At 47.6% G+C, this 22,932-nt stretch overlaps 1 protein-coding gene across 3 annotated transcripts in view; it reads left to right on the plus strand.

The window, feature by feature from the left end:
• The first annotated feature begins 882 nt into the window (after nucleotides 1-882).
• Nucleotides 883-22,932, plus strand: part of AXIN1 (axin 1) — a 73,256-nt gene continuing 51,206 nt past the window's right edge. The window contains exons 1-2 of one of the 3 annotated variants that reach the window (XM_061473345.1): nucleotides 883-1,040; nucleotides 3,107-4,078. In XM_061473345.1, coding sequence (XP_061329329.1) covers nucleotides 3,201-4,078 — 878 coding nt within the window. In that variant the 5' untranslated portion in view covers nucleotides 883-1,040; nucleotides 3,107-3,200. The remainder of the gene's footprint in view (nucleotides 1,041-3,106; nucleotides 4,079-22,932) is intronic. The other 2 variants (XM_061473343.1, XM_061473344.1) reach the window with 2 other exon arrangements.

Raw genomic sequence — 22,932 nt, forward strand, 5'->3', positions numbered from 1 at the left:
CAGAAGCTCCCCATGACCTACCATGTCCCTGTAAGAAGCGCTCCCCACCACCTTCCTCTGGAGTCTCCATGTTGTTGGACCCATTTCAATCCATACAGTGCCACCTCTTGGCGAGTCCCCTTACTTCTCCCCGCTGCAGCATTGCCCTGCTCAGAGCACCAGGACTCACACGTTGGTTTCTAACCCAGCTCTCGTTGTTGGCAGAAGCAAGAGCCGCTGGTGGCCCAGCCACCGTGCTCCTCCAACACTGGGCTCACTGATGCGCGGTCGCTCCTGGGCAGAGCTCAGACATGCCGCTCGATCCGGGACGGAGCAGTGGAAGCTGGTGATGGTTTTCAGAGCTGCTACCTTTACCCACCAACCCGAGCCGGATCCTCCAGGCCTTGGAGGTCTCCAGAGCGCGACCTCCCCCTGGGCCGACCCTGCCCAGAATGCTAGGGGGAGCTCTGCGGGCTCCGCCTGGCCAGAGCGAGGAAGCCCTGGGGACCCTGGAGCCGCTTAGCCGTTAAGCGAGGCCTACCCTCGATGGGGCTCAACTGGGGCCACCTGCGCCGTGCCCGCACCCTTGGCCATGCGCTCGGGGCTCGAGGCCTTCTCGAGCGGGTACCTCCGTGCTCCTCCCTCTGGCCCAGCAGCGAGTGCGGGGTGCCACAGCCTCAGCCCCGCTGCCCACGCGCCCGCCACCGCCTCCTCGCGGGTGCTTCAGCTCCGCCTCTCCCGGGCCGGGCCCGGCCCTCTCCGCCCCCGCGGCCGGCTGTCGGCGCGGGCTGCCGGTCCCGCAGTACCGGCCGGGGGCGCGGGGGGCGCGGCTGAGCCGCTCTCCCCGGCGCTGGGAGGCAGCGGCGCAGGCGGAGCGGAGCGGTGCGGGGCTCGCTGCTGCTCTCTCGCTGTCGCCGCCACAAGCCAGCGGCCGCGGCCATGGGCGTCCCGGGCCGCCCGCTTTGTGCCGCCGCAGCCCCGCCGCCGCCCGCTGTCCCGGGCCGCCGCTGTTGAGCCGCATGGGCCGGGCCCAGCGCCGCCGCCGCCGTTGCTCCGTGCGGGTGAGTGAGTGAGCGGGGAGGCGGCCCCGAGCCCAGGCCCTGCGCCGAGGCCGCGCCGGAGGCCGCCGCCAGGCGGGAGGCGCGGGGCCGCGCCGGGCGCCGCCGAGCCGGCGCTAGGCCGCCCTGGGCGCGGGGGGGACGGGCGCCTGCCGGCGGCCACGGGCCGGGGCACGCCGCGGAGGGTGAGCGGGTCCGGGGCAGCGGTGGCAGCGGGGCCCGCTTGCGGCGCCTCCCCCGAAGTTGCCCAGGGGGCGGCGGGGGACCCCGCGCCTCGTCCTGTCAGCGCTGGGGCTGCCCGCGGAGCCGTGCCCCGGCCCGGTGCGTCCCGCGGGGCGGCTTGGGGCTGCGGGGGCCCGGCCTCCGCTGGCAGGGGCCGTGATGCGGGTCCCCCCGAGGGCAGAGAGCAGCCGGGGGCCCCCCGCTCCACCTCGCCGGCTCCGGTCGGCGCTCGGCCGCTCTCGGCGGGCACCCCGCGGGGCTCCCCCCCGGGCCGGGGCGAGGAGCGAGCGCCGCCTCGCCGCAACAATGCCGGGCATGGCTGTGGGGCGGCTGCCCCGGGGGCTTTCCAGCGCCCAGGCAAGGGTGGCTGGGGACTTTCACCAGTGAGGTGATGCTAGACCAGTGCTCGCATCCGTAACCGGGATGAAAACGACCGAAAACCGCAGCACGGTGCGAAAAGCGGCCCCGTTCTGCGGTGCCAGGGCAGTGGCTGCGTGCTCGGGGTGGCTCTTACCGTGTGTGAGGGCAGCCTGGCTCAAGCGATGCTCAGCACAAGTCAGCACTGGGGGCCTGGCTGTGCTCCTTAGCCGCTCCTGGTCTTGCTGGGGTTCTTTTGCAGTGTGCAGGTGTAAGAGCAGGCACCGCATAGGTGGTGATTCTTGGTTCAGCCGGGGATAGGGAACGAGGGGAAAATGGCAGAGCATCCCAAAGACGTGTTTGTTGGGGTGAGGTGAGCTTTGAGAGGAAGGCCGAGCTAAAATGTGTCTTTTCCTAGTATGTTTTCATGTGCGGTTGAGTTAATTCAGTGCAAGGATTGCACAGGCAGCTGGTGATCTGCAGTGCTCAGGGCTTCCAGGCTGATGCTGTTCTGTAAAACAAGACTTTTGCTGCTGCCTTTAAATGCTGAACTTACCATGTCAAGCAGCAAAAGCAGCAACACAAGAATTGCCCTTCTCTGCCTTCCCCACACCTTCCATTCTCCATATTGACTCGTTGCTCTTCTTTAAAAACGCTGTACTTGATCGGATTTCCTTCATGAGGTGGTCTTCTCATCTTCCTTTGATGACCTGAAATTTTCCCAGGCTTGCAGCATGCAGTGTTGTTAGCATAAACAAACCTTTTCTCAATGGCCTGCCTTTGAGAAAACCAGTGCCAGAGCTGAGTTCCTGTGCTAACATGCCCATCTGAAGCAAGAATGCAGTCCAGATGCCCAAAATATTGGGGTCAGCGATGCATCTGGATTCCCCTAGAACTAGCCGAGGCAATGCAGCGTACTCTGAAACGCAGAGATTTGTGAGGAATGTGGCGCCGGTATGTCACTTGAGCATACGAAAGCCACCTGTGTTTGATTAAGGTGCAGTCTTGCTTTCAGGACTAACTGCATGTTCTTTGAAAGTATTTTTCACAAGCCTTAAAATCCTGTTTGGGGATAAGAAACTTAACCAGATAAAAACATGCTGCCTCACGGTGACCTCGTACATGTGCTGTCCAGGCAGGCTGTGCAGGGAAGTTAATGGTGGTGCAGGAGATGGTATGTGTCCTGTGGCACTGCCTGGTACCTGGATCCTGTAAAACCACTGGTGTGGGGAAATTAGCTGCTGTTTTAGTGTAGCACCAGCTGTATCAATGATGCCAAATGCTGAATGTAAAGTTTTGGGTTATTCTGTGACTGTTATCTTTAGAGTGTGCCTGGTTTGAGCCTGGTTCTGCCTGGAGTCACCGAGGGCCTTTCCATTGATTCTGTTGAAAAAGAGGTGTTAATGCAGTAGTACAAAGCAAAATTAGTGGTTTGTAATCTTAGGGTGTATATTTACAGTGATACTTATTTTTTTTCTCATCTCTTTCAGCAGTACAAGTTTGTTCCCCTCGGAGCTACAAATACTGTTGATTTGAGATTTGAGCTCATCCCGCACTGTTCCTGCACAAGCAAGGACCAGAAAAATGAATATCCAGGGGAAAGGCTTTCCCTTGGACCTCGGAGGAAGCTTCACTGAAGATGCTCCAAGGCCACCGGTTCCTGGTGAGGAGGGGGAACTTGTGTCCACTGATCCAAGGCCAGTTAGCCATGGTTTCTACTCCAGTAAAGGTGATGTGGTTAGAAATGAGACGTCCACGGCAACACCAAGGCGCTCCGATTTGGATTTGGGGTATGAGCCCGAGGGGAGTGCTTCACCAACTCCACCCTACCTGAAGTGGGCCGAGTCACTGCATTCCTTGCTGGATGATCAAGACGGTATCAATCTCTTCAGGACTTTCCTGAAACAGGAGGACTGCGCGGATCTGCTGGACTTCTGGTTTGCCTGCAGCGGCTTCAGGAAGCTGGAGCCATGCACGTCTAATGAGGAAAAAAGACTCAAGCTGGCAAAAGCCATTTACAAAAAATACATCCTCGACAACAACGGCATTGTGTCCCGGCAGATCAAACCAGCCACAAAAAGCTTCATCAAAGACTGCGTTGTCAAATTGCAGATTGACCCTGACATGTTTGACCAGGCCCAAACGGAGATTCAGTGCATGATAGAAGACAATACCTACCCTTTGTTCCTTAAGTCTGATATTTATTTGGAATACACAAGGACAGGTGGGGAAAGTCCAAAAATTTACAGCGATCCGAGCTCAGGGTCTGGGACAGGTAAAGGGCTACCTGGTTATCTGCCAACTCTGAACGAGGATGAGGAGTGGAAGTGTGACCAAGAGGCCGAGACAGAGGCCAGCAGGGACTCGGTGCCTTCCAGCAGGCTCACGCAAAAGCTGCTCCTGGAGACGGCCACGCAGCGTGCCACCTCGGCCCGGCGCTACAGCGAGGGGAGGGAGTTCAGGTAGGTGAGCGCCGGGACAGTGTCCCTTCTGCAGGTGCCTCCAGGCATCTTGGAACCACTGTAGGCACCTGGGTGATGGGAGCTTTGGAGGACTTTGTGTGATGGGGAGCATCTGTATTGGTACAGGATGGCGTTTTGCGGATGCTTTGATGGAATGCAAAGCTTTGATTGAAAGTAGTCTTTGGCTGTTCCTGTCTGATTGCCCCAAATCATCCTTGTAGCACATTCCTTATCTGGAAAAACTGCTACTGGATGTGGGGTGGAGGCCGGTAGGCTTGGTGGGCAGGGCAGAACTATGGGCAGTCCTTGTGCATGCACAGGCAGTTGAGCAAGCCACAGTTTTAGGTTGGCTATAGCCCGCACCAGCAGAAGGCCAGTGTTCAGTTACTGTAATGAAGGCAAGTAAGCTTGTGGTAGAACTTTTCTGTGTAAATGCACCAGGAAATTATTATGAGCCACCACTCAAAGCTGCAGGAAGCTTGCAGCAGATACCCTCCCCTCGGTAATGTTTATATGAGTGAAATGGGGTTCACAGTGCACCCTGACAATGGGAGATGGCTTTGCACAGGAGATTCCTGGCACTGAACTGTAGCAGTGTCAAAGTCAGAATCACCAGATCCAGTTAAAACCATTCCCTCCTGCAGTTTTTCCCTTCATCAAAGTAATTGCTGGTTTTTTTTTAACTGGAGGAGTTGCACAGTTTTGAAGCTTGTTTTTTTTTTTTTTTTCTGGGTCCCCCACCCACTCCAGCCAACATGGATTTTGCAACTTGCTGAGAGCTCAGTTAAAATTCCAGACAATTAACTTAGCAGGGAGCTCTCTGGGATCAATAAGTGTGTGTGTGTCTAACCCTTGCTGAATCAACAGAACCCCGCCAGAACACATTCCTACTTCTTTTTTTTTCCTTTTTTTTTTTTTTTTTTTTTAAATAAAATCTCCTTGTTTTAAGACCTGCTTAGGCTAAAATCTGACGCTTTGTGAAGATTACGAAATGAAGTAGCTGAACTGTCCTCTTCAAAGCCGCCTGCTTTATGAAAAGCATTTCTGTGTTTAATCTCCCTCGGCCGTCCCTTTAGGCTGGCAGCTGGAAACACATCCCGCCCCACACAAGGTCTCGGCGCCTTTCAGCTGGCGAAATGTTTTTGGTTTGATTCTTTTTCCTTACAGATTTTGAGGAGGGGATGTTGCATGTGAAGATCTTGTCGGGGGGAAGGGGGAATTCATGCGGACTCCTGCTGTTTTAATCAGGAGTCAGGAAAAAAATATCCCAGTGTCTTGGGACTTTCCCGTGGAGTTAATAAAAACCTTGAATGTTTCTTGAAGTGTGTTTTCACTGAGCACTTGGGTACTCACCATAAGTGAAGGATTAGAAAAATCTATCTTTTAGGTACCTTTATTTAAGCGATAATGGCTTTAAGATTGAAAATAACTCATTTGAGGTTCAGCTGTGTTGTTTCCTTACTAGACCAGGTAGCAAAAACCTGCATGCAGTGCATGCAGCGCTGCGCTTCTCAGCTGCAGCTTCAGACAAAAATGCACTTTACCCATTATCTGAATGCATCAGTGCCAGATTTTAAAATGATTTAAGAAATGTGCTGTGGAGTAGAAGCGTTTTGGAGTAGAGTTCCACAGTCTTGAGCATTTTCATACCAGATTGCAACAACATGAAACAAATCTTTACCTGGAGGATGGAGGTCATTAAAAATGCATAGCTATTAATTTGTAGTGTCCAACAGCCTGTCATTGTGGCTACTGACACTCCATTGACCTGTGGGGTAGGGAGGCACAGAAGTGTTTGCCATTCTCACCAGAACAGGAGTCAGCCTTCAGAGCATTGCCATGGAAGATGCTGCTGAACTGCATCTGCTGAGATACTAATTTATGAGGTGATTGTTCCTCTTTGTGCAAGATTTTGTGGTTGAATTAACTTACTTCCCGGACATTGTATAGCAATAGCTGTCTTGAATAAGCTGGTTTTTTAAGCTGTAGCATCTTTATCCTGCAGACATTTTTGCTCATTTACTTCCTCACCTGTGGAACTGTGCTGGAAGCTGGTGGATCTGCTTGCAGCAAGAGGCCATAGCTGCGTGCAGCACTTGAAAGGCTGGGTCCCAATTTAGTTTGAAAGTCTCCACAAATCTTTTCTTTTTTGCATATGTGTGGAAGAATTTCTCATTTCTGTTCTTGAGGGAATGTTGAAATAAGCTGTTTTACATTATATCTGAGGGCCTGTGTAATCTTCCCAAGATTGAACTTCTATTCCTTGGCTTCCATGGAAACACTAAATAAAGAGGAATCAGAGCAAATGCAACAGAAGTATTTGTCTGGTAGCAAATGAGCATCTTGAATCAGCTCCAATTTTTTTTGCATCAGAAAGTTCATAAATCTTGATGTGGTAGCTCTGCTTTCGGGGGAGCAAACATGAAAATTCCTCAAACAGCAGAAGACAGCTCATTATTAGCACTGATATTTGAAGGTGTGCAAGTGCGCATGTGTGTTTGAGAATATCCTGGAATCACAAGCATTGCCATTACCCACTGTGGTTTTGTATGCTTAGGAAAAGGCCAATAGTCATTATAGTGAGGCTCCTGCAAATTAATTGGACGTTGGTTATGGATCAGTAAACTTCAAAGGGGGTAACCCCCGAAGATCTTGGGCATTAACTCGCAGTTTCCGAAAGTGACACTAACGTGGTTGTGAGAGAGGCTAAATTGTTCATTAACCTTCTTCTGATGCACCAGGATGGCATTCCTCAGATCCCAAGAGCAGGAATTAAACCTGTGCCTGAGAATCACCTTGCAGCCTGGTTTTCAGGTGCTCCAGGAAAACACACATATCTTAAAAAGTTGGAAATTTGGTGTTGGTGGTGAAAGGTCTTAAAGTCATGTCTTTAGTCAGAGTGGGTTTCTTCTGCAGTCTCTTTAGCTCTGAGCTGAAACAGGCTCTTCTCCAGCTCCCAAAGCATTGGAGAGTAGTGCTCACAGCTGTTGCCTTTGCTTTCTTCCCTGGTGAGATATGAGAAAAGCATATGATGTTACCTGCGAGCAGCTGTGTCTTCATCTCTTCTGAAAGCCAATTTAACTGGGAGATTTGGGTTAGTTTTGAGGTTTGACCAGAGTCATGAAGCACACAACATGCTGAAAAGAAAACCTGAATGATGGGAGGACATGCAGTCGTGGGTGAAGTCTCCAGCTGTTGTGTATTGATGAGTGTTGCGATGGAGCTAAGCATGGATGGAGAAATTTCTCAGCTGGGGTTTTGATATACACATGATTTGCTTTTTGTTGGGTTTTTTTAGAAGGGAGCTGACTACATGATTCAGGCTTGAATTTCCACAGTGCTGAGCTGACTAAGCTCATGGCATTTCACAAGTGTTGGTGGTTCCAGCAAAAAGATGGGCAATGTGATTCTCCACCAGAGCCGGCAGAAATCATCAGGAGGGTCCTTGTGCTTGTGCCCACCTATTGGCAACCTCTCTGGACATGTGTGAGGGCAGCTCTCCCCACAACATACAACCAGCAATCCTTCATAACAGGGAAAAGCAAGGGAGGAAAAGCTGAAGGAGCTTTGGAGGGACGTGACAACCCCTGGTCTGAGGCGATGCAATGATGAACTGTAACATGGAGAGGAACGGTGTAGGCTAGTTCAGGGAAGATGTAGGATCTCTCTGCTGCTTAGGCAGCATAAATGGTCCAGCGGTCAAAAGCTGGGCCTGCGTCAGGAAGGTGAAATTTAACTGGCAGACGTAATTGCAAGGTTTGGTGCTTTGCTTGTAATTAAATATTAAATTGCACACTTCTGACTCAAGACTGTGTGGTGAAGGAAGAGGTGTTAATTGTACCGAACGGGTGGAAGACTGGGAATGCAAAATCAAAAGCGCTGGTGCAGGAGAAGTCTGTGCTTAGAAAGTTTAGACATATGTTACTGTCTTACTGATGCTTCTTTTAACTGGAGAGACAGCATGTGCATCTTGGAGTTAGGCTGCTGGAGCTTCATGAGAGCTTGTTTGCTGGAAAAAAGCAGCTACTGAATATTATACCCATATGTAATGGTGGAAAGAAAGTTAACTTGAATTAAAATTGCTGAACCCATAACATTACTTGCAATTGTTACATGACTTGAGGTCTGTACAGAGCAGCAGCTATTTCCAATTTTAAAGAAAATAAGTTATGGAAGAATAGGTTTGGTTCTACATTGTTCTTGAGAGAAGTTAATCTAATGGGGAGCTGGGGTCTGATGCTAACAGCACTATGTGGTAATTTAGTGACCAGAGTACTGTAAGATATATAAGGCAAAGACTGATGGTGTTTTTGCACAGAAGTTACGCCAGCTTTTTTCAATACATTGTTAAGCTGATGAAACTTCTGCATGCAAATGCTTATATTAACAGTGTAAAGTATTTATACCAGTGGTTGCCAAGTTTTAAAATGGATTTTATTTGAAGAACAGCTTTTGTGCCCATAGCTTTGCCTCTACACAGATCAAGGTGAAATGGTGCTCTATTTGTTGTTTGGTTATGGATCAATGCTTTGGCTTCCTTTTAAAGACAGGTAGTTAAGCTTTTGAGCACTCTTGTTTGATAAATGAATAGCGTTTTCTCCCCTCCTCCAGCAAACAGCTACTTTATTGTGTTGTGATTGGGTTCTATTTGGGTTACAGAATCTTTTCTCTTAAAAGCATGAAAGAGGGGGTTGTATCTCCTCGTTTTTGGTGCTGAGGAGATTCTGGTTGGACACACCAGGAAACAAATCTTCCTGAGGGGCACAATGTAGTCCAAGAACCAAGTCACCATCTTTGGAGGGCTTCATGGCTGGTTTGGCTATAGTCCTATTTTGATAGGATACAAAGATAGCACAAATAATGAAGTGCTGTATTTTGAGGACCAGGTTGGAAGTTGGAATGGTTTGGGTTCTAAATAGATCCCAGGATACTGAGAGGTGCACCCAGGAGGTCGGCCACAGGGTGGGTACACCTTGGTTTTGATCTGCCATTTAACTTGGCTTTATGTTTTAAGGCTTTCTTTGTTCTTGCTATAACAGACTAATCCCTCGAATAATTAGTTACCACTGGATGTTTTAAAAATGACTGCCTCTTGGATGTTTTCCTGTAATAATAATCTGTTAGATCCTGGATTTACTGAGACAGACTGTGAAATCCTGTTACACTGGGCTTGCTTGGTGGAAAAGGGACTGAGAAAGGTGAGGGGTGCTGGGGAAACACATGCTAGCTTCATGTTAGGGTAGAGCTGCTGATTTCTTTCCCCGCCTTCACAAACCATGCAAGAAGTCCTTCATGCTCGCTGGGTTGGGTCACTGGCTGCTGGAGTGCACCACAGCTGCGGGTCATCCCTAGCTTTGGAGCTTCAGAAGGTACTCCAAGAAGCTACAGCGCTATGGCTGCTCAGTGCAAGGCCAGTCAATGCAGTCACCATGCATTTAAAATAAACCTATCCTATTTGAATTAATGGGAAAATCTGGTTTCAGAAGTGGCTGCATGTGTAGTGCAGAAAATCACTGTGTTTAAAAAATCCCTCAGAATGGAGGTGCTGATATCCTAAATCAGTTCCTGGAAATATCATTGGATTATTAGGCTCATCCTTAAATCCATTAAGCAAATTACAGTTAATCAGTCAAATAAAAGAAGAAAGATCTTTTGCAAGGCCCTTTCTTTTGAGCCGCATGCAGAAGCTGTAGTAATATTTTAATTTTCCATCTTGTCAGTGAATGTATTCAATCGCTTCACTTCCTTATGTGGAGGATTTGAAATTAGAAACTGAGGTTAATTATCTGCATTAAACGAAATATGTGAAGACCACAAAAGCAAAAACCTTCACGATTTGGTACGGTCTGTTAAGCTAGGCAGGCTGTTTCAGAAGGAGAGGGGTTATTTTTCCCTGGTTTTGTTCAGATTGAAGGGTTTTAGTCACAGTAATTGAAATGATTAAAAAGTCAAATTGCTGGTGAATATAATTCTGAGCATCTTTCTGAAAAGATTTGACACTTGGTTAAGAGCAGGAGTCTGCTCTGCCTGGGCTTGCTGGGCACCGTGGAGCAGCCGCTATTGTGCCATCCCCGTGTGTCCTTGGGATGGTTGTCCTCGGTGCCTTGTTATCAACCTCTTTCATGGCGATGGGATGTCCTCTCTCTGCTGGTAAGTTTGTGGAGGTGATTTGGAAGTGGAATCATACTGGAGGAAAGCTACACTTTTGAGCAAATTGGATGTAAACTGAGTCCAACACCATCCTAATGCCAGCAATCAGCATTTCCCTCTGAGGAAACTGCCTGTTTCACTTTTAAGTGCAACTTCAGACTCTACAAAGATGCTACTTTTGGAAATACACCATCCCACAGAGGTCAGCTGTTTTGGGGGTGACTTGTTTATTTAAAGGCTCATTTTTTCCTACCTCTGCAGTATGCATGTGGCTCAGGTGTGAGCTGCTCTGGAGTCTGCAGTGCCAATCCCTGCTTGTCGGGGCCAGAGCTGTCCATTCACTGGTGCAATCCTGAATACCCAGCTCCGTGCACTTCAGGAAAGGTCTGACTGTTCTGGAGACATGCATCTTCTCATTCCCTTTTGTCATATGCCAGAGCATATGACATATGCTTTGCCTGAAGTCACACTCAGAAATTGAATTGTAGCAGGTTACGCTTGCATATAAAAGCAAAACTGTCGTTACTCACAGCCCTGGTCTGGATTCTTCACTGTTGTAAGGCAGTGATGAATTTAAGTAGAACAGTTGCAGTTTTAAGTCAGATTATCCAAATTCTATAAAACCCAAAAGGAAATTGGATTTTACCTTTGAAGACTCCAGAGTGCACTTCTGTGGTAAAACCTGGAATTTTTTAATCCTGTGTCTCCCAAGATACAACCTGTCCTTAAAGTACCAGCATTTAGAAGGTCTTTAGCTAATCTTTAGCTGATCTAAGTAACTAATAGATCGCTTTTTTTTCCGGTGGTCCATGTTTAGGACGGGTTAACTCTGCTGGAAAAGCATGCCCTTAGTGTCAGATTTACCCTTTTCAGTCATAAATTTTGGCCATTTTCTTGGCTGGCAATCACCATTTCAGACTGGGTGAGATTTATCCAGAAGAGGGGACTCCTTGTTCTGCCAGTGCTGCCAACCTGGTCCTGGTGGTTGCTTTGGGACCTCCAGCCAGTGCATATATTCACACGGGATGTATCATTTGGTAGCTGAGGACCTCACCAAGCTTTCACAAGCAAAGTACTAATGAGAGCTGAGTGATAGGAGAGAGCGTGGGACTCTGTATGCAGCTGTAGCTACTGAGTTTGAGTAATTTTGTCCTGGCTCTGCTCTGTGGAAGTAGGAGCTATAAAACCATTTAGCACCAGACATTTAAATGAGAGCTGGGATGAAGCGACTGTTACCCTCGAGGATCCCAAAAGAGGAATCAACAAATAGAAATTATTCTATTAGCAGGGGCAAAGTTCACAGGTTAACCATCGTGTCAAATCAATGAAATGCGGCCTTGATCTTCTGCACAAGGGCTTTATTGTGTATAAATAAGAGTGCCTGAGCAAAGACAGCAAGTTCTTGCACTGTAAATTTGCAGCATGCAGAAGAAAGGGAAGCTCTGTACAGACTGCAGTGCAAAATGTCTGCTTTGGACATCGGCTTCATTCCTGCTTCAAAAGATTGTAAAACATGACCTTGGAACCTTCTTGCTCTCCTCATGGCCCTACCCAGATTGGATTTCCATGGGGCATGTATTTTTTGTTTTTTTAATAAAAAGTTGGGGTCTTTGGCTAAGAGGCCTGTCTTTGTACTTTTAATTCAGTCCATGTGACTGTCATAACATTTATTTCTTAGGAAATGAAAAATGTTCCTTCTTGAGCAAAGCCACAGCAGAAAGCTGTTGGGTACGTGGGCAGCCTCAGGTGTGTGCAGCATGTGTCTTCTGCTGATCTGCTGGTGCTGGATGAAGACCATCAGCCCAAGTCCTTTGTAGCTTGGTCCATGTGTCTACCATGAAAAGAAACAGTAGAAGCTGCCTTCTTCTGTGTGGAAGTATTTATGTTTAATGTGTCTGTGAACATGTGTCCATTCAGGGAAACTTTGTTTTCCTCTCTTGGGAAAAGCTACTTTGACAAGGCTCACTTGACCCTCTTCAGGATGGACCAATGTTACCGAAAATAGATGAGCTTGAAATGAGATGGAAACAGGCAGTGAAGGATGTGTGGATGTGTCACTGCAGCGTAGGATTTGTCACATTGTAAAACAGCACCACAGTTTTCCCCTCTGGATATGTGCAGTGGATTTTGTGACCCAAGGGTGATTTGAGTGCTGCTGGCTGGGGAAATTAGCCCAAATGGAGGCATTAGAGCAGAGCATCCCGCTGTCCCCGAGCGGTGGTTTTGGGTCTTCCCCAGAAGAGGCTGGTGGAACCTGCTAACACTGATCCATAAACCTTCCTCCTTCTGAAGAGAGGAAGCTTTCCAAATGGGTATGGGAAAAATTTTCCTTTGGTAGTCCTGGAGATAACAGGTCACTCAGCTTCACCCAGTGATTCTTGCACAACAAATTGTGGTCAGTCTGAAGTGTCTATTAGAAAGGCATCCAAGTGATGGGAGATCATGCAGCATTTTTGTTATCTCTTCCTGTGGTTAGTTACTTGGTGTTCCCAGTGTTCCTTACAGCTCCCTTAATTTCTTCTAGCTGCTGGGATTTGGTGTGTCTTTGCTCGCTTTAGAGGCTCCAAATACCTTTGCATGTTTGAAAAAAACCCACTGAATGGGTGTGAATGTTCTTCTTAAGTGGCAGCAGCTTTGTTATGGAAGGCCCTTTGGTTTTATTAGACTTTTCAACCCTCCAGTTGACTGTTAAACAAGCCGTGGCTTGTCATGGTTGACAAACCTTCCCTCTGGTCTCAGACCTAACCTACCAGTTTAAAAGGCAGTAATCTTTTGTTTGCAGGTTTCTGGGTGGGGACCATTGGGCTTCTAAGGGAAATTAACTTGTGGCCTCTCTTTCCCCCTCCTACCTCAAATAAATTAAGTTTTGTGTTAACTGTTCTGTCACTTCCAAAGGCCAAAAGGAAATGTCAGCCTATGATTCCGGTTTTCTGCTAACTGAGGTTCTCTGCTACACAGTAAGAGTGCAAGTAGGTGGGAATATATAACTGTATTAGAAACAAAACAGCTGCACAATCAGTGTCAGCAACTGAAGATAAAATGTAGAAAGTTTTTTGCATGATTCATCCATAATTATTTAAAAACATGTTGAATTTATTCTTAAGCTTTGGAAGAGAATTCTTGCAAGGCTGGCGTTTGCCGTCTGTGATGTTTATGCACCTGAGTAAATGCCTGTCTCAGCAGCTTGTCAGTGGTGAGTGCCCCAGATCTAAATCCCTTCAAAGGTAAACCCAGCACACCTTTGTCTCTGTGGGCCTTTCCATCTCCAGAGTTTTCGCTGGGGAGGTGCAGTCAGTCATAGCAGCAGCTGACACTAGGGTAGCCAGGGTCCTGGGATCGGTGCAGAGATGGCTGGGGAGCAGCTTTGTGTGCCCACAGCATAACAGCCAAGCTGGGGGCTGTATCTGCTCTCCTCTTTTTAAGTCGCTCTAGCAGTATGTGTTGTATGGATTGTAGTGGTCTGGGGAAGAAATGGGGGAAGTTCCTTTGGGTAGTCCCTTTTGGATGCAGCAGGCTGGCCATGTCTGATTTTCAGGCTGTGGAACGTATGGTGCTTTTCCTTGTTGTATGTCATTGCAGGTGCTGCTGCTTTCTGCCCAGCTGGGCAAAACTCGTGATTTTCATTTTGAGCCCTGCAGTGCTCAGGAGAAGGTGGTCTGCCCTGAGAGAGGGGCACTGTTCACATACTGCTCTCTTTGTGATTGCCAAGAAGTTGGAAATGTGCTACACTGAACTGGCTGAGAATTGTCGGGGTGGTTGTTGTTTTTATGCTAACACAGCACTCTGCCTGACACACCAGCCCAGATAAGCATCCGCGCGGGGCAGGGCACTTGCCCACATGGCCGGGAGGGCAGCTGGCACCGCAGTGGGTGTCACTGCAACAACCAACACCTCCCAGTTTCATCAGGCTCAGAGCGCTTTTTCCTCCAGTGAGAGGCACAGGCAGGCACCTGCTGAAGCAGGGAGAGGAGGGGAAGGATCTGAAACCGACATCTGGAGTTGCGTCTCTGACCCAGACTTTAGCAGCATGTCCTCAATCCCTGGGACAGGTCACCAGTCAAGCTCCACTGCTTCATCATGCTGTTTGCCTCAAGAGATGAGCAGATCTGAGGAAGGCAGAAAGTCCAGTGCTCGTTCTAGCCCCTCTCCTGCTGCACCCTGCTGCCTGCAGCTTTAGTCAAGAGTTCAAGGAGGCTTTTCTGATCCTGCAGCAGTCTTGGCAGAAAAGCCAGCTGGCCTCTTGTTGATCAGTTTTTCTTGCTTGATGCAGTGCTGGAGCTTCTCTCCTTGAAACCCAAGTGTCCCTTGCAAATTGCACTTGACTTGGGCACTCTCAGCCTGGAGCACGTGGCTTGTTTGAGCTGTAGCTCCACTATCACTGATTTTATAGTGAAGATGCTGGGCTTGCATTCCTCTGGTGCCTGTCCGCAGTTCTTCCACATGCTCAGAAGGATAAATGCATCCTACAGCTGTCTGGATTTGCCTCCCCAGTGGCAGGACACCCTTGACAGGCAGTAGTTGCTTGGACTCAGCAAGGTCATCTGGGTTTTGATCCCTGATGATGACGCCCTGAGTCAGCTCTACATGGATTGCTCTCTTTCTCACCTCATGTAGGTTCTTCTGTCTGGAGCCACTAACCACACTGCCAGCAGTCAAGCTACAAGCAACCCTTTTTCTTTGTTAATTGCCACCTGTGGCTTGGCACGGGCAATGTCAGAAACCCTCCCAAGTAGCCCATCTTGGGCTGTGGACTTGGGTGTAGTGTATTGCCTCAGGTGGTACAGAGCAGCATAATCCTCTCACTTCCCAGCTTTGGAAGTCATCCTGGAAGCCTGAGCTGAAGAAAGAGGATGGGACTGTAGCCAACCCTCTCGTTCCAGATGGGACAGTAGTGGCAGGAACACCTATTGTCCACAGAGGTGATGCCAAGCCACAGAAGGCAATTAGCAGGGAAGAAAAACATACTTCCTGTAACATTTTAATTTTAAAATACTTTTAATTTTTAAATCAAATGTGCACACACTGATATTCCAGGTAGGCAAAATTGGAACTGTAAGAGCAAGCATTTGAAATTATCTGTTTCGTGTTAGTTAGCAACTTAGTGAAACAGGCAGGTTTGCCAAACAGGATTATATTCTGTTCTGAGTGATGCTGAGTGTGAACAGGATTTGCAACATCGAGTTACTCTGCCTTTGGCACAGAGGACAAGTGAAACAGTCTGGAGTATGGTAGAGGGGTCTCTATCTAACCATACTGTTACCAGTGCACTTATGGTGGAGATGGAGTTTGAAAAGAAATCTTTCCTCCTCTTTAGGGTCACCTGTTAGTGTTGCAGATCTAAACTCTGTGTTACACAGTCAGCGCCTTCAGGCCTTAAAAAGGTTTTCACAAGCTCTCTCTTTCATACAGGGGACCCTTTGCACCAAGTCCCCCTCCCCAGCTGATGCTGCAGCCATTTATGCTAGGCTGATGAATTTCACCTTTATTATCTTAGTGCTCAGTGCATCAGTTCCCTCTATGTTGCCATATTTTGAGCATGAATTTGGAAACAAAGCAGTGGTGGGGACCTCAGGGATCGGAAATCCTTCTCAGGTGTTGGAGTGAGTGTGGAGATGGGGAGCATCAGAGCAGCAGAGCCATAGGAGGGACAGAGGGGATGGTAGTGGGGAAGTATAGCCTGCAGTCTGCTACCTGCAGCAATCCAGGCTTGAGGAGGTAGAATAGAGAAGAGGGTAGATGTTATGACCCTGTGTTGGCTGGGGACCTGCTGACTGCGAGCTGTCAGAAGCTGTTTGAGGTCAGAGTGCCCTCCGAGTCCTGGAGGAGTGCCTTATTACTGCTTTACTAATCTTCCTATCTCCAGCTTCCCATACAGACAAAACAGGCGTGCGTCAGTTCTTGGAGTAAAGTTTGTTAAAGCTTGTCCCAGGCTCTTTTAAGCATCCTGTTGGCTTTGCTTGGGTTAATCCTTCCCCCTTGTTCTTCCTGTGGTCCCCACAATATGAGAAAAGAAAAGGCTGTTCCAGTATCTCGCCATAGCTGATTGTGATTTTACCTCTCTCACCAGATTTCTTAAAATACTCATGCAAGTACATCAACCATGGCCACTTCTAGTATTGACAGTAGTCCTGCATCAAGCCAGAGGTTGGGCTACTCTGCTCCTTCAGAGGTTCCTTCCAACCAACACCTCTGTGATTTTAGTCCTTAATTAGCTGCCAGGCAGATCCTCCTCTATCACATGTATGTCTGAAGGCCTTAATCAGCTTTTATGCAACAGTGAGCCCTGCAGAAACTCATACGCTCGTGTAGTGAAGTAATGGCGCTAACAGCTGGACTGGTGGCAAGGAGGCGGCCATACCCACAAATAATCATGAAATACAATATGAGAGCCTGCACTGAGGTGAAAGTGCAGTTCCAGCAACCAAAGCCACATGAGCAAGGAAAAGCATTTCTTTTCCCAAAAAATAGGCATTGAAAGAGAGGGATGAAACTGCTTTACTGTAGCAGCCATATGCAGCAGATTGTATCCTTGCCTGTCTCTCCTCCCCTGTTCTTCTAGAGGTGTTTTTAAATCTCATGTCTGAAGGGTGAAGCTTTAAAAATGAGGTACGTTTCCTTTCCTCTTGAGATTTAATGACTTTTAATTTGCTGTTTGATCCTGGTTCTCATGCATTTACTGTGTGGGAGCTTCCCCACTGGCTTACAAATAAAGCAAGTGACTGTTCCTTTAAAAACTGTAAGGCTTAAATCAAATTATGCAGTAATAAAATTGAGCATGTTTTTCAAACAACAGCAATAGAAGGAATGGGTTTTTTATTGTTGTTTAGGCTTGGTATGCACGTTATGATCCTCCAGGTTTTTAGATACCTGATCTCAAATCTGTTCTAGTGGTGTACTTCTCTTTGCAGCATGGAGACCAGAGGTCCTGCATCTCACCTCAGAGGCCAGAAAGGTGGGAATGGACAACGCACTATTTTTAGAAATCAGCAGTGATATGTTCCAGGAACTCCTGCAGTTCTTTTGAGAACTGGGTTTGAAGGTTTTGAACACAGATAGGGAAATATGTCATCTGTGTAAATTGCTCTAAATTACCTGCAATTTGTTGGGAGTTGCCATTTCTAACTGCTTATTGCAACTCTAGATATTTGAGGAAGCTTTTGATTATCCTGAGCTTGTAAAATGTAATTGGCTATTTCTTAATTGTTGTCCTCTGTGAAGTATAATTACCTGTAATATAGAGCTTTTTATTTGTCAATGCTGCAAACAGGAAATCAAGAGTGTCTGATTGAGATAAGTTTGGGAACTCTACCATGACTTGTAATTGCATTAGGTGACTTGTTCATACTGGGACTGGTCTCTCCTGTGAAGTCCTGGAGGTCTTTAAAGAACATGGAAATCTTAAACACCATCTTTATGTGATGGTGTGTAAAAGTCTGGCTTGTCCTTTCCTAAAACACACTTCAGACAGCTGGTGTCTTCTTAGCAAGGTAGTGGCATCTCTTCATTCTGACATACTGCATGAAGTTTCAGGAGGAACAGGCTGAATTGGAATTAATTGCTTAAATGCAGTTACTCAGAAGATGTAGTAGAGCTTTCTGATATCCATGTAGAGAAGTCACTTAATTAAAGCTTAGCAGGCTGAGGAAAACTGAGAGATGCAGAGAACCCCAGTTCTCATTGGTGTGTGATGGTACCTGGATGTAGAGCAGACAGAATAGGACTATACTGAACTTGGATCTGTTGCAGACTAAAAGCATGTTTTATCCTAGTCTGGCATGTCTGCACAGCGAGTTGGTCCTTGTGTCCCATTTGCTGCTGCTCAGCTGCCCTTGATCCAACTGTGACGGCAAGGCACATGTGGAAGTGTGGGTTTGGGATTCTGGGGTGACTTGGGGTTTATGTTGCATGGTCAAGTTCTGTCTGTAAAGTTGTGCCCCCTTGGGTTTGTGTCATGCTCACTGGTGCTGAAGCTTTCATTGTCATCATCTTCCCAAACTGCATCTGTCCTTGGTGAAACATTAATACTTAATTGAACTTGGCCATTACTAGGAAATTCTTTGTTGAAGTTCTGTTCTTACGTTTTACAGCAGCAATAGGAGTGTCTGGTTGGGTATGTTCACCCCTCCTTCATCTCCACCTGGGCTTGGCTGTGCTGGGCCCAAGCGCAGCTCTGAGGAACAGTGGAGAAGCAACAGGAATTGGTGCTGCCCGTCTGGGGTTTTACATTCTGTGTAGGGGGGTGGAGAGCCATAAAGGGAGAACTAAAAGCTCTCTCGTTGCCCACTGCAGCCCTGGGAGATCCTTTTGCAAGGCAGGCTGGCTTATGAATAGGTCTGATCTTACAGCTGGGGTTTTCAGATGTTTGAGTACATGTGTTTCCTTTACATTCAGTATGTAGGTTTAAATATCCTCCTCACTGTGCCTTTAGAGCATGACTTAGAATCAAGAGCCACTGAGTGTTCTTCAGGAGCTCCTGGCCAGTTCTGCTGCCCAAAAGCAGCAGTACAAGTTTCGTTTGGAGGAACCTCCTAAAAACAAAACCTTAAAATAAAACCCCTCTTCTTTCTAAACTCATTCTCCACAAACATAGAATTGTTTTGTTTTATTTTTGCTCTTTTGATGGCAAACCGGTGCCGAACAGTTCTCAGGGAAAGCGGTGAGTCAGCTCGCCCAACAGTGACTCTATTGATAGATGGAAGGAGTGGCGCTAAAGTCTGTCTAGTCATTGTTGGTGCTTGGCTGGAGCGCCAGGGGCTCTGAGGGCAGGCTCAAACACCTCTCGCCAGCCTTGGGAGATCAAACGCTATGAGTCAGGCCACAGAAATCATGATAGGGCCTAAATTAATTAAATCTTTCTTTAAAAAGCCCTGTTTTGAGAGCAGGAAGGGAAGGACACACACGCACCGGGGGGTGTGGGACCCGCCAGCTCATGGGGTGTTGCAAGTTGACTTTCCTTCATGCCTCCCAAGCTGCTTCAGTGGAAACACTGCCTAGTGCCTGCTCTGAAGCAATGGACCTGCCAACTTTCTTCTCTCTTGATATCCTCCATTTCTCACCTTTCAGTTTAAGGATGTAAGCCAGAGCTAGAAAATAAGCACTTGGCACCGACACACCACTCGTACGTATCTCATCTCCTGCTAATTTTTCAATTAAAAATGCATATGAGGCAGAAAACATTTTAAGAGGGGCTTTAATTCATTCTGTAGTTTGTGTAATTTTGATCAAGGTAGGAGAGGCAGGAGAAGATGGCCAGATGGTAGGAAGTGTGGTTATGCTGCAGACCTATTAATGGCTTTCCCTTGGGTTTTCCCATCCCCTTTTCCTGAGGCATGGCTTGTTGTCAAAGGTGGGGAACCACATCCATGAAGCCCACAGCTTCCAACAGACCTTTACCTATAAACCAGACTTTAAAGGTCATGGGCATAAAGGACCATATCCTATTAATGCACCAGCTCTTCATGCCAGCACCAATATCCTGTGCCATGTCTTAGGTTGATACCATCCCCTGAGCCAGAGAGGGTTACAACGGGCACCAGAGGCCTTGAACTTCACTTTGGTCTATTAAATGCAAGTGCCACACACTTTGATACCTCAGGCCATGCTGCCCCGAGCTTTCTTCAGGTGCTCTAAACATGTGGTGCTCACCTCCCATCTCACCAGGCACCAGGAGTAGGCCAATTTTAAGCATAATGCACAATCTCAACTATTTTATTGCTTAATTTAGGCCATAAAGTCTCTTTGATGTGTTGTGTAATGCAACATTCATTCTGAAAAAGTGGGTGGAGTAGCTTTATGGTATTATAAAAATAAATAAAATGCCTGGCAGGATTTTGAAACCACATGGTCATTCCTCCGCTCTCTGCAGATAAGTTGATTGTTGAGAGAGAAATCTTGCTTAATATCTAACTTTGGGTGATTTATTTCTCCAGAGTCCTTTCATCTGCAGCATGTATTGGGTTATCTGTGACTTCTAATCTGATTGTTTTAAGCGTGATCAAAGAACCCAAGAGAATGCACTTTATTTTCCCACTGTATGAACAGAATGCTGTTTGTACAGTGCATTACATCACCTGTTCCTGCTGCTCCCGAGTCCAGCACCAAATGGCTGCGGTATAAATAGAAAACAGAATGGACTTGTAGGGGGTGATGAAATTTGTTCCACTTGCTGAGTAAAACAGAGTTAAGTCAACGAATGCTTTCTTCACGCCCAACTCTACCTCGGCACACTACACAGGCTGAAAATGTTTGAAATAACTCGCTCATGAGGGGTATGGAGCTGGCATTCGCGGTGTCAAGGAGCCATGCTGAAAATCCACAGGAGATGGCAGGCAGGGAGATAGCTGTCGTTGAAATTGCTGAGATTCTTTCCAGGCTATGCAAAGAAAGAGTGTGGCCTTGTGTTGTTCTAGCTGTGATGGTCCACAGGCAGGGTCTGCACAGAGATGTGGTCACTGTCCTTGCCTGGGCTTGGGGTTGCAGGATCCCTACATACGTGGAGGGCTTTGTCACCCCAGAGAAACCCATCAATAGAAAGCAGCTTGCTTTTGGAAGGTCTGGGGGAGGTGGACCCCAGGCGCCACTGGACTATTGCTCCAGGATGCAAACTGTGTATTTTGGGGGAACAAACCCTGAGGAGAAGCTCTCATTCGTGGTGAAGGCCTAGGAGATGCCTCTGAAGATGGGCTGGGAGCTGCATTTCTTTGCTTGATCCTAACAATCCTGAATTCAAGAAATTATTCTATTTTCTGACATTAATGCTTCACCACCATGTAAGCTCAGCGTTCGGCGGAGGACAGCTGTGCATCTCTCTGCAGCTTTAACACATCTCCCCCACTAGCCTCTCCTAGCCTCTTCAGGGGCACTGAGCAGCATTTTCACTCCAATTACCTAATTGATTAACACATTTAACTTGGAACATTTGTTATCAGCCTGTGTTTGACTTCCAGTTTCTTGCTTCTCATGCAGACCAGGAGGGTAATGTGAGGGCCTGTAAGCTTGCTTGCTGGGTTTTCCAATCTGTAGCTGCTGGCCTAAAAAAGAATTAAAATACAGAATCCTCCATCCTTACTGACCTTGCCTTGACACGCGAGCAGCCCTTATGAGCATCCCACCCTGGGTAAATAGCTCACATTTTCATTCAGAGGAGAGCTGCTGTGCACCAAAGGGTCAGGGGAAATCACTTGGGAGATAAGTGGTGTTTTTATCTTAAGCAATTAGTCCTTAGTGTTGGGGTTTTTTAAATTTTCTAATTGGCTTGGAAGTTGTTCTTGTGCAGTGTGTGGTCGCTGTAGGAATGCTAAACCAGCAAAAATGGCTAAAACTTGTCTTCCCCACCTCATCCTGCCGCTCTGCTCACTGGGAAGCAGAAAGCCACCGGCATTTCTGACGTGCCATTCCAGCAGGATGAGCTTATGGCCACTATCTCCCTCATCAGCCTCCGGGTAGTGATCATCTGATACGTGTGAAGGGGTTGCCCATCCATCATTAAGCTTCTGGTGGTTTTCTTCATCTGCAGTCCCCAGGTTGGAGGAGCAGGAAGGAAGCAGGGAGAGGACTGCAGCATGGAGTTTTCCCTTCGGATGTTGTCTTGGCATGGGTTAGGGTTGGGATCTGTATGGCTCCATCAGTGCTGACTGCTAAAGCATGGCCAAGTCTCCTTGCTGCAGCCCTCACCCTGTGTGATGGGGAATTGTCTTTCACTGAGCAAATCGAGCTGCTCTGCAATTTCTTTCCAGTAAATTATAGGAAAATGAGTTTGTCCTTCAGCCTTGAATGCTATGCAGCACCATCATGGGATTGATTAAACCTTTCATGTGTTCCCTGCGGGGTGCTGAGCAGTGGGAACAGCTGCACAGTTACCTGGCCTTGTCCTGCCCACAGGCCTGCTGCTGAGCTTGCTCTCAGAGACACGTGGGCACGTTGCTCGCTTCAAGGTCATATTGCAGAGTTTACTGTAGCTGAAGCACTTCTGGTGTGTTGTTTGCACAGTGGTGGTGTTTGGAGGCCACCGCTTGCTGGGCTGTGAAGAGGGGAACATTACAATTTGCATTAAGATGTGGGATTTTCTAGCCCTCATGGAACAGCATCCTCAGTGACATTTCAGCTTCCTTTTGGTGCGGCTGAATGATGAGTGTCTATCTGCAGCAGCTGTGAAGTTACTCTCTCTGTGCCCTTGTTGGGGAAAGTGACTGAATTCTGGGGCTTTGATTAATGAAATGATGAGCTGAGCTTGCTGTATGTCCATTTTATTGCTGCTGTTGCAGACCATAGAAGCATCCAGGTGCATTGTGCAAGCTGATAGACACAGACTAGCACTGAAGTGATCTGCATCTGCTTGAATTTCACCAGTTGGGATATCAGAGTTTAATGTGTGTAGTGTTCTTTCCACAACAGAAATCTGTATTTCAGTGTGATACACTACTAGTTGGGTTTTTTTCCCTCAGCTGTCTTATGCAAAAGCACTTAAGGAGTAGCTTCAAAAGCATCCAGAGGTGTGAATTACAGCTGATGTAATTAATTTGTGTTTGTGGGCCTGGCCCCCTGCCGTCTAGGTGGTGTGTTGGGCTGGCAGTTACCGAGAACAAAAGTCTGATCTTGGAGAAGATTAGGAATTCTTTGACAAAGGTTAAGCCAGGGGCTGCAGCCTTATCATTTGTACTGGTGTCCTGTGGCAAATCTGTAATTTAAGCCATGAACAGTAGGCT

The sequence above is a fragment of the Pezoporus flaviventris genome, unplaced genomic scaffold (genome assembly GCF_033815535.1).
Source record: "Pezoporus flaviventris isolate CSIRO_AGI_PZ_B2104156 unplaced genomic scaffold, CSIRO_AGI_Pfla_v1 ptg000078l, whole genome shotgun sequence".
Lineage (NCBI taxonomy): Eukaryota > Metazoa > Chordata > Aves > Psittaciformes > Psittacidae > Pezoporus > Pezoporus flaviventris.